At 42.5% G+C, this 10,886-nt stretch overlaps 1 protein-coding gene across 4 annotated transcripts in view; it reads right to left on the bottom strand.

Annotated features, from left to right (window-relative positions):
- Positions 1-9,124, bottom strand: part of LOC111862541 (UNC93-like protein) — a 21,147-nt gene extending 12,023 nt beyond the window's left edge. For 2 of the 4 annotated variants that reach the window (XM_033750772.1, XM_033750779.1), the window contains exons 1-2: positions 7,026-7,652; positions 1,076-1,362 (exon numbers count right to left, since the gene is read on the bottom strand). In XM_033750772.1, the coding sequence (XP_033606663.1) occupies positions 1,076-1,362; positions 7,026-7,456 (718 nt within the window). In that variant the 5' untranslated portion in view covers positions 7,457-7,652. Of the gene's footprint in view, positions 1-1,075; positions 1,363-7,025; positions 7,653-8,767 lie in introns of those variants that run through there. The other 2 variants (XM_023848033.2, XM_033750770.1) reach the window with 2 other exon arrangements.
- Positions 9,125-10,886: the final 1,762 nt, after the last annotated feature.

Raw genomic sequence — 10,886 nt, 5'->3', positions numbered from 1 at the left:
CCCCCCCCCCGCTCCCCCCCCCCCCCCAGTCTCTAAATGCTTAACTGCCTACTAAAGGAGTGCTGAAGTTAGCGGAAATTGCGATGCACGCACTCACTTAGGCGGCCAGTGACTGAGGCTGGGATACCGGTTGGACGAATGGGATTCTGTTTACTGCAGGAGCAGTTGCTTCTAGATCAAATCTGGGGCTCAAGCAGTCTCCTATACAATGGCTAAAGCGGGCATATCCCTCGGGGTTAAAACGGCCGGTGTGTCAAGTTGCCCACCCACCTCTTTCTGATGGTAAATTTAAGAATATATGGAGCTTCACGCCCACTCACAATACGTCTTCACGGTATGTTTTTTAATTATGCGCAAGGACAATTTAAATTTGCCTATCACGGCATGGTTCTGGGTTATCGTATGTGTGTGGAGAACCATACGAAGTACTGATCCCACGTAAAGAAATGTTGCCAAATGTCTGATGACTTACTTATGGAGCTGAGCTCTTCTTGAGGAGAAGCGAAATCTGCAGCTGCTCAAGAACTTCCCAGCATTTTATGGAACCCAAAGGTTCATTACCATGTTCACAAGAACCCTTCACTGGTCCCTATCCTGAGCCAGATCAATCCAATCCATCCTATCCCATCTTGTCTCTCTAAGATCCATTTTAATGTTGTCCACCCACCTAAGCCTTGGTCTTTCCAGTGGTCTCTTTCCTTCTGGCCTTCCCACCAATATCCTATATGCGTTTCTTTTCTCCTCCATTCGTGCTACATGCCCTGCTCACCTCATCCTCCTTGATTTGATCAATTTAAATATACATTAATAAGAGTATAAATTATGAAGCTCCTCATTGTGCAGTTTTCTCCAACCTCCCGTCACTTCATCTCTCTTCGGTCCAAATATTCTCCTCAACACCCTGTTCTCACACCTCCCTTAATATCAGAGACAAAGTTTCACACCCATACAGAACCACAGTTGTCTGATAAAGTGGATAAAATATTAGGATCGCCCAAATTCCGAGTATAAGCCAGAAGCATTACTGCCTGAACAGAATTACCCAATTACGCGGTCCCATGATCCAAACAGTTACCTGTTGATGAAATGAGGTTACCCCAGACTTGAGCTAGCTGGAAGATCATGAAGAAGAAGCCGAAGAAGCGAACGACCACCGTGTCCGCAGGGACGCCCGTGAGTTCGGAGTAGATCTCGGACACGACGCTGAGATAGGTGCACTTGCCACACCAGAGGGGGCCTCCGCCAAGCCCCACCAGGAGTCCAGCCGGTATCATGGTGTAGAATGTGGGGTAGAACTGTGCCCCGATGTAAGGCATGTACGCGATGAAGGAGACAGCCACTGCCCACTTGCAGCCCAGGCGCCTGCAACACGGCCGCAGCAACTGTTTCAAAGTTACTGTCTTCTGGGGAGTGTGGTTTGGTAGCTAGAGGTAAAGTTGTTCCTGTGCTTCACTAATTAAGCGCTAAGCCGTGAAGTCATATGAGGGAGTGGATATATAGATCCACATTTTCTTGACCTTGACACTAGTTGAAAGTGAGTGCTTAGCTTCACGCCCCTGCCGCTTTATCCCCGGTAGCCATCCCACATGAATTGTCCTGGCCTCGAACCCTGGCCGCCGTGGTGGGAAGCCGGCGACTAACCGCCTGACCTATGGTATGGTCTTTGGTATGTACGCACTGTGGCCTATAGACCGCTGCTAAGCGGTGACTAAGTAAACAGTAGCCGGTGTTAGGTGAACCTTCTATATGCAAGCAACAATAGACCAACATTGACGCAACCCGTTTCTGGGAAACTAATCGGTAAACCCTCGTCCACGATAACAGGGTGATTGATGGAAATCGTGTTTTCTGTTGAGTCCGCCCCAAGACTATATGACGAGGACCCCAGGACAGCTGAGGGGGGTTGAGGGAATTGAGATAGTTCAGGCGCGGGATATTCACCGGACAGGAAGGGCCTGAACGTGGGAAGCTGAAGAATCTCAACTGTTAACGTCCGTTACCAGGAAACGGCTCTTGAAGACACTACCGGCTGAAGAAGATTCAAGTGTTTGCAGCAGAGATTTGTAAAGTGTGAGGATTAGCGGTGGCGTTGTACTTATTTGTAGTTCCGAGTTGTGTGTACAAGTGGACAATAAATCCATTCACTAATCCATACCCCGTCTATAGTCAGACCCCTAAATCGTGACAAAACTAACGTTTCGAAAGGACCTGCTGCCTCCATATTCAGGGTAGAAGTGACTGTGTTCTGCAACTGAAACGGAGGCAGCAGATTCCTCCGAAACAAAATGTACGGTTCAGATATTTGGGAACAACCATAACAGATCGAAACCTGATTCAAGAGGAAATTAAGAGGAGATTGAACTCGGGTAATGCTTGCTACCGTTCAGTCCAGAACCTTCTGTCTTCTCATCTGATGTCTAAAAATATAAATANGCACGAATGGGGGAGATGAGGAAGGCGTATAGGATATTGGTGGGAAAGCCGGAAGGAAAGAGACCACAGGGACGACCAAGGCGTAGGTGGGTGGAAAATATTAGAATGGATCTTAGAAAGATAGGATGAGATTGTATGGATTGGATAGATCTGGCTCAGGATAGGGACCAGTGGATGGCTCTTATGAACATGGTAATGAACCTTCGGGTTCCGTAAAATTCTGGGAAATTCTTGATTAGCTGCAGAATTGGCGGCTCCTCAAGAAGGGCTCAGCTCCATGAATGAGTACCAACAAAATTTACATGTCGTCACATTGCACAAGATAGAAATGTTAACAGTCACCTAGCTGAAATACCCAAATCTTACAGTAACTTTTTTTTTTTTCAGATATATTGGCTATTTTGAGTCGAATGTGAAGATGGTTGCATATGATGAATTGGAAATTATAAGCAAGGAAGGGACCTTTGTCAGTTTGAAGGTATTCTCCCACAATTTGCCTCGAAACGTTGAACAAAAACACGAAAATCTTAGTGATAATAGCCATTTCAGGCCTTGATTAGAATTTGGGACCTCCAGAATGATCAGTGGAACGCTAATCACTATTCTGTTTACTAGTATTTAGGTGAATTTGTCAGAATGTACTTAGGAAAGAGACGAGAAACCTCGTCACATGGCCTGTCTCTGGGTCGAGAATCGAACCCGAGCATCGGAAAAGAATTGCTCTTCAGATGTGACCTGAATATAGTGTTTTATATTGTTTTTAAATATTTCCATGTACTTGTCTATTCTGTCTTACTTGTAGTACACAGTTCGTTCCCTTTGTTCGAATGATCGAGATAAGGAAAGATAGGCAACAGAAACATTTAATATTGGAATGATACAGATGTGTCAACGATACTTTCATAAATCATTTCAATATCACCTTATTTAACTTCCTGTAAGCAATCTCTGATAGCGTAAGAACATCAAGTATCTAATTCTTTAGATTAGCAAAACGCAAACAGAATTGATATTCTGCAATTCCTTCTAGGGGTCTTATATTTATCTCTATCCGTGAATTTGTCATTTAGAGATGATAAAAGAATACCACAATTTCTTTCTTTTGTATTTGGAGTAAATTCTATCCCGGAAGCGTTTGCTGCTATTCAATTGAAAATATACTATATTTCTGTGTCCAAGTTAAATTTTCGGCGTCCTTGCTGCCACTTATTTTGAATTTTTGGCTTCCATCTGCTATCTGGAACAACGAGGATTGCAGATACGAACATATAATCTTGTATGCTGTGAAACATAGTCTCATACAAGAGGGAAAATAAGGCTGAGGGTACTTGAGAACAGGGTGCTGAAACGGATTTTCGGAAGAAGGGTTAGAAAACTGCTTATTGTGATGTTTTGTAATTTCTACCCTTCAACTTTTGTTATTGGGATGCTGAAACCGAGGAAGATGAGACTGCACTCCAGAGAGGGAAGAGAATTACTTGCAGAATTTTTGTAAGGAAACCTAGATGGATGAGACCACTATGAAGACACAGCCGCAGATCTGTTCTAAATAATGAAATAGATTTTAAAGAAAGAGGCTTGGACGTTGTAGACTAGATTCATCTATCTCAGGATACCGAGCAGTAGCGGGCATTTATGAATAAGATAATGGACATTTGGGTTCCATAAAATTCTGTGAATTTTTTGGTAAGAGAGCAAGTCGTCTTGGATTATATGGAGAGAGGAAAAATTTCTTTCCATGTCGGGAATCGAACACCGGTTCCGCAGCTTAGCCGGTGCACAGAAACAGTCAGATTTGAAAACCTCAAAGCAGTGGTTTGTAAAGTGTGGGACGCACCCCCTAGGAGGAAATACTAGTTGGATAGGGTGCGAGGTGGGATATTCTGGGAAAAATTGTATGGTAAAATTAATTTTATTTTAATTCTCGAAATGTCAGGTGTCGATTGTTTAATTTCATACATTTGTGAAATTTTGATGCATATTATTAATTGAAACTGTGCTACAGGGCATGATTGATAGACTAATTGAAACTGGAAGGTGCTATGGCATGGAAATGAATGTGGAGAAAACAAAAGTAATGAAAATTTCGAGACAACCAACCCCAGTCACAATAAAGATAGACCAAAAACAAGTGGAGAATGTGAAATGTTTTAAATATTTGGGTAGCTTGTTAACAGATGATGGAAGGTGTACTTGTGAAATTAAATCCAGGATTGCCATGGCAAAAGCTGCATTTAGCAAGAAGAAGAATCTTTTTACCAGCAAATTGGACTTAAATTTGAGGAAGAAACTAGTGAAATGCTACATTTGGAGCATAGCTCTGTATGGGGCTGAAACATGGACACTTAGGGCAGTAGATCAGAAACATCTGGAAAGTTTCGAAATGTGGTGTTGGAGAAGAATGGAGAAGATCAGTTGGACCGATTATGTGAGAAATGAAGAAGTGTTAATTAGAGTCAGTGAGCAGAGGAATATCCTACATGAAATAAGAAAACGGAAGGCTAATTGGATTGGTCATGTTTTACGCAGAAACTGCCTTCTAAAAGAAGCTATCGAAGGAAAGATAGATGGGCGGATAGAAGTGACAAGAAGACGAGGAAGAAGACGTAAGAAGATGCTGGATGACCTTGGGGACAGAAGAGGATACTGTCATTTGAAGGAGAAAGCTCTAGATCGCATTAAGTGGAGGAATTGTTTTGAAAGAGACTGTGGACCTGTCGTCTTGACAGATTACTGATGATGATGATTATTAATTGATAAGAAACTAAAATGTTTTAATGTTGAATTAAAAACCGAGAGAGCTGTTCTGTATACACGTACATAACAAAGAAGGGGTCACAGTGAAGCCTTTGCTAGGCTGAGAGGCCGCCATTATACAAAGTTTGGAAACCACTGCCTCAAGAGAATAAATCGCTTAGGAGATCTAGGTGTAGGTGCGAGAATACATCGGTAAATATATACCACGCTACACGGCGGTCAAACCCCAGAAGATATTAGTCTTCATAGTCACTATGTGAGAAATTCACATCTCAACGTTACAGGAAATTCTTGGAAGAAATAATTACCTACTTTCCTTTGATACGACACGGACCTCATAGAAAACGAGGCATCCAACAATTCAATTGTTGCGTGTGCATTCGATGCTATGGTGACGTTTTCACCGAGCCGTTGCCTAGCAACGGTAAAGGGACTCACATATAGAAACAAAGACTGATGGGAAGAATTTAAGAAGTACGGCTTTGAGAGAGGCTCAGGTTCCATGAAATAAATACAAAGTTTTGTAAAGACTGGTTCAGGCTTTAAAATTTGATAGGGGAGATGCACAAACACACAGACAACATTGTGATTTCAAATGTTTAATTTTATTTCTTAAAAATAAGGAAAGTAGGCTAAAAATTGCCGTAAAAAAGCCACGGAGTTTCGAACTGGATTCAGCTGGTTCATGGTATGTTCCAATGGGGGAGGGGGTATAATCACACTAATTAATCATCACTCTCTATGAAAGGAGGAAACTCCTGCTGGAGAACTCTCTTTTCAAGTAGAGACCTTCTTCGTGGAGTAATTTAGTTTCTCGTTTAGACAGTTTAATCAGAGTCATGGTTTTCTCTCTAACTAAACAAGAGGAGCCTCTGTGCCATAGAAAACTACACAGTGTAACTTGAGAGGAGTTAGGCGTGTGTCTATTATTAACTGTGGGAATCTGGTTTCTTTCAGTCTCATTCAAACACGATGGTCTCTTCAGCTGAGACGTTCCTTTACCAGTGTAAGAAAATGAATGAAGTCTTAGGTTGTGTAGATAAGAAGTGTGCTCGTGTCTTAACGTTCATACTTACGCCATGCACCTGTACCATCATACATGCAAGATATGCGGTTCGAGATAATAGCCCTGTCACAGTAAGAATTTTCCTTAAGGACTACAGCCTTAACGTGGAAAGGAGGATTGAGAGCGCCAATGACCCAGAGAGTTATGCTGGCGGGAGCGTTAGCTGCCTGGTAGCACCACCCATGCCGGACAGGTCAAAGGGTAGGGGTTAGACGAAGTGGAGACCCTGGTCCTCGAGGTTGGGATTTGAGCGTGCGGCTAAAATCCCCAGGGAAAAATTTATTGTTACGAAACCATGGAGGAATTAAAAAGTAAGAATAATAATATATCCATGAAATAATTATATTGGTCAAATGGATAACGTTGTTTATGTGCTTAATTCAACTGCATACCATAAAGACATATGGACAGCGGAGGTATTGCTCCACGGATTCTTAACTTCGGTACTAAATGGAGGCAAGTGGTCATCTTCACGCCTTCAGTAGACTTTTATGTAGTCTACAGTGTCCAGACCTTCTCTAAGGTCAACGGGCACTAGACATCAGACTTGCGTTCCCTGAGGATAAAGCGGTTGGAGACCGAAGCTGACCACTCGTTTTCATGTAGTGTCCAGGTCAATGGTGGAGCTATACCTTCACTCCCATATACGCCTTCAACGAGTAGGGTGATGAGATCGAATCGAGGTTAGGAAAGAGGTGTTTTATTCATAAGGTTATTTACAATTTTCATATCGCTGTTAAAAAGTAAAATGGAAGTATGAACCACTAACCTTATCATCACGACAGGCAGGAAGACGTTGGAGAGAATAAGGGAGAAGTAAATTGTTGCGAGAGACACCGTTCCGAGGCCCTCGGCAGCGTTGACGGAACTCTGTAGATTACCTGCGCCTTGGAACGCTGTGAAGTGGACCATAAATGCTAAGCTGATCACTGATATGTTCTTCAGAATCCTCCATTTTTCTGAAGGTTTATATTCCATTCCATTGTTATCCGAGGTTCCTGTTTCGCCTCCATTAGCGCATTGTCTCACTGTTGTCATGGAAGTTTCTTCCTGTTTGAAGTTCTCTTCCTTCGTAATATCTTGGATATTTGAACTCAGTTCGTCAACATCATGCTTCTCATTTGAATTGTCCATTGTCATATATTGGATATTGTTGCACTGCCCAGTTCGGTTGTTCAGTTTGGTGTGACAGTGGCTCATTAGACTCTCGATGTATTCGTCCTGCTCAATGAATCAGAAAGTTCAAACGTAAATGCTCTTATTGTGCAAGTGATCGAAAGTAAAATAAACGGGAGATGCGATGAGAAAATTCCACCTCTTATCTTTCTATCTATCGCTCTGCAACTCTTTGTTGGATTTCGGCCTCTTTGTCAGTTTCTTATTCCCTTTACACAGACGGTAGGACTCCTTGGAGGGGGGAACAGCCCGTCGCAAGGCCTCTACCTACAGACAGAACAAGACAAAGACAGAATAAACGCACACAGACATTCATGCCTCGAGTGGGATCCGAAACCACGATCCCAGTGTTTGAGCGGGCAAACGCAGTTCATGCCTTAGACCGTTCACACACTGTGATCACTACCTCTTATCTACGATAAGATTGAAATATTGAGGTCATCACCATGAAGCCGACGCAAATTATATTTGAAATTCCTTGCTTTATGCACTCTCATGTCTGTAACGTAATTAATCTTCCTCTTTACAGTTCATTTAATCATTTTCTTTTTCATTCTCCAATGGCTCTGCAGCCCCTTGTTGGGCCCTGGCCTCTTCATCAGTTTGGTAATCTTTTTTTTACACAGTCGGTAGGACTCCTTGGGAGGGGGATCAGCCCGTCGCAAGGCCACTACCTACAAGCAGAACACAAAACCAGAATAAACACGCACAGACATTCAGGCCTCGAGGGGGATTCGAATCCACGATTCCAGCATTCGAGGGAGCCAAGACGGTTCATGTCTTAGACCGCGCGGCCTCTGTGATCGGCCTTTACAGTTCGTGATTAAATTACAAGATGCTGAGGAGAATATTTGGACCAAGGAGGAATGAGGTGAAAGGAATTTGGAGAAAACTGCATAAGGATGGCCGCCAGTTATAATTATAATGATCAAGTCAAAGAGGATGAGATTGGCAGGCCATATAGCACGAGTTGGGGAGAAGAGGATTATGTATAGAATTTTGGTGGGAAACCAGAATGAAAGAGATCGCTAGGAAGACCAAGACGTATGTGGGTGGACAATAATAACATCGATCTTAGAGAGATAGAATGGACTGGATTTTTCTGGCTCAAGACAGCGACCAGTGGAGGGCTCTTATGAACACGGTAATGAACAATCGGGCTTCATAAAATATTGGGAACTTCTTGAGAAGCTGCACAATTGGCGGCTTTTCAAGAAGGGCTGATCTCCATAAATTTCTTTATGGAGTTAGTTAATTGAGTCCTTCCACATAGAACTAGATTTAACTTAAGGTAGTTGTACTTTCATTCTCCAAGAACAATACACACACACAAACCTGAAAGCAGCCTTAACAGATAAGGCGTTTAGGTTGTTTACGAGTTAAGATGTACACAAATAATCTCACTACAATTCTACACATAACCTTCCTTCACAAAGCACACGAGGAAAAGCAGTTACTCTTTGAGGCCATTTTTCACATATAAACCACTACTAACGACAGTGATGCACAGGATATTAAAGATCCACGACAGAGGAATGTTCACGACACGTTACAAGTGCGGTGTATGTAGCTTAATTGACTTCTTCCTGTGCTAGGTCTGTCAGCGGTTCAATCAATGTCGTCGCTACGTTCCGATTGCTACTGCTCAAATATAGGAACTTCTATAGGAACTTAATATGGAACTCGTGAATTCCAGCAGAAACTCGCTCAGTTCAGAGTAACTGAGACGAATGTACTTTATCGGCCCCACCTCTTATTTTTCATCTTTACGTTATTGTTCATTCGCGACTTATCGATAACTTATCGATGGATTTAATGCATCTCTGATAACAGTACCTGATGGGATCAAGACAGGAATGCAGTTTACTGTTTCCACTATTCGACATCATATTGTCGGAATTGGAGATGACAAACGATTAATGTACAGAAAGCCAGAACTATGAACTGGGTTGTTTACGTTTTTCACAAAGATAATCCATAGATTCAGCGTAGGTTATTTAACATTAATTCAGGAATGTTCTCTTGGCCTCTTTGTCAGACATAATTAGAATAATCTAATTAAAAAAGATGAGATGGGCAGGGCATGTAGATGGATGTGAGAGAAGAAGAATGCACATAGTGTTTTTGTGGGAAAGTCAGGAGGAAAGAGACCACTAGGAAGACCTAAATGTAGGTGAGATGATAACATTACTATGGATTTTAGAGAGATTTAGGTTGTATGGATTGGATTCATCTGGATCAGGATAGGGACCAGTGGAGGGATCTTGTGAACACGGTAATGAGCTTTCGGGTTCCATAAAATGTCGGGAAATTCTTCAGAAACCGAGAGACTCTCGGCTTCTGAACAAGGGCACAGCTTAGTTCGTTAGTTAGTTTCGAAAATGTCCTGAAGCTGTGAATGGAAGTGAGCCACCGCAGTTTTCTCTTGCATGTTTCTCAATTGAGAAAACTGCATAATGAGGAGCTTCATAATTTGTACTCTTCTCCAAGTATAATTAGAATGATCAAGCCAAGGATTATGAGATTGGTAGGGCATGTACGTGTAGCATGAATAGGAGCGAAAAGAAATGCATGTAGGATATTGGTGGGAAAGCCAGAAAGAAAGAGACCACTGGGAAGACCAAGGCATAGGTGGATGGACAATATTAAAATGGATCTTAGAGAGATAGGATGGTATGGTATGGATTGGATTGATCTGGCTCAGTATAGAGACCAGTGGAGGGCTCTTGTGAACACGGTAATGAACCTTAGGCTTCCATAAAATACTGGGAAGTTTTTCAGTAGCCGCACAATTGGCGGCTTCTCAAGAAGGGCTCAGCTCCATGAGTGGATGAGTGATGTTTCTCAATTTATCATTAAAGTCTGACTTTTTCGAAAGAATGCATTTGCTTTTTCAGTTGATGCCTATTCGTTAAATAAAATAAAAAACTTACTGACCCTCATTTGATGATTCGAAACCAATGATTTTTATCTTACTCAGCGGCGGCCTGTAAGCTGTATAGGCCGTATGGTATCGAATGAGACGAGAGCATTGTTATCAGAGGCGGCTAGATAAGAATTTGGCGCGAGACGGCCGTGACACACATCAAGATGCTCTCCTGACATTCTCATGGAACGACACACCCGAGATAAACGTCACTAGTAACCGGCACAGAACCGAACTGGCCACCTTTAGGCCTACATGTCTCCAGCAGTGTTTCCCAAACCGTGTGTCGCGATAAATGGTTGAAGTTTGCTTCACTTCCTCCTTAGTTCTACTTTATTTGGCTTCTGAGTTCTGCAGTGACAGAGAAATGATATTTTAGAAGCGTATAGAAGTAGCAAAACCGATCACAGTGGCTGCTCGGTCTAAGGCATGAACTGTCTTCGCTTGCTCAAACGCTGTGACTGTGGGTTCGGATCCCATTCGAGGTATGGGTGTCTGTATGTGTGTTTATTCTGTGTTTATATTATC

The sequence above is a fragment of the Cryptotermes secundus genome, unplaced genomic scaffold, assembly GCF_002891405.2.
Source record: "Cryptotermes secundus unplaced genomic scaffold, Csec_1.0 scaffold882, whole genome shotgun sequence".
In the NCBI taxonomy this organism is placed as follows: Eukaryota; Metazoa; Arthropoda; class Insecta; order Blattodea; family Kalotermitidae; genus Cryptotermes; species Cryptotermes secundus.
Note: the sequence above shows the minus strand (reverse complement) of the source record. Positions and strands in the feature narration are given on the sequence as shown.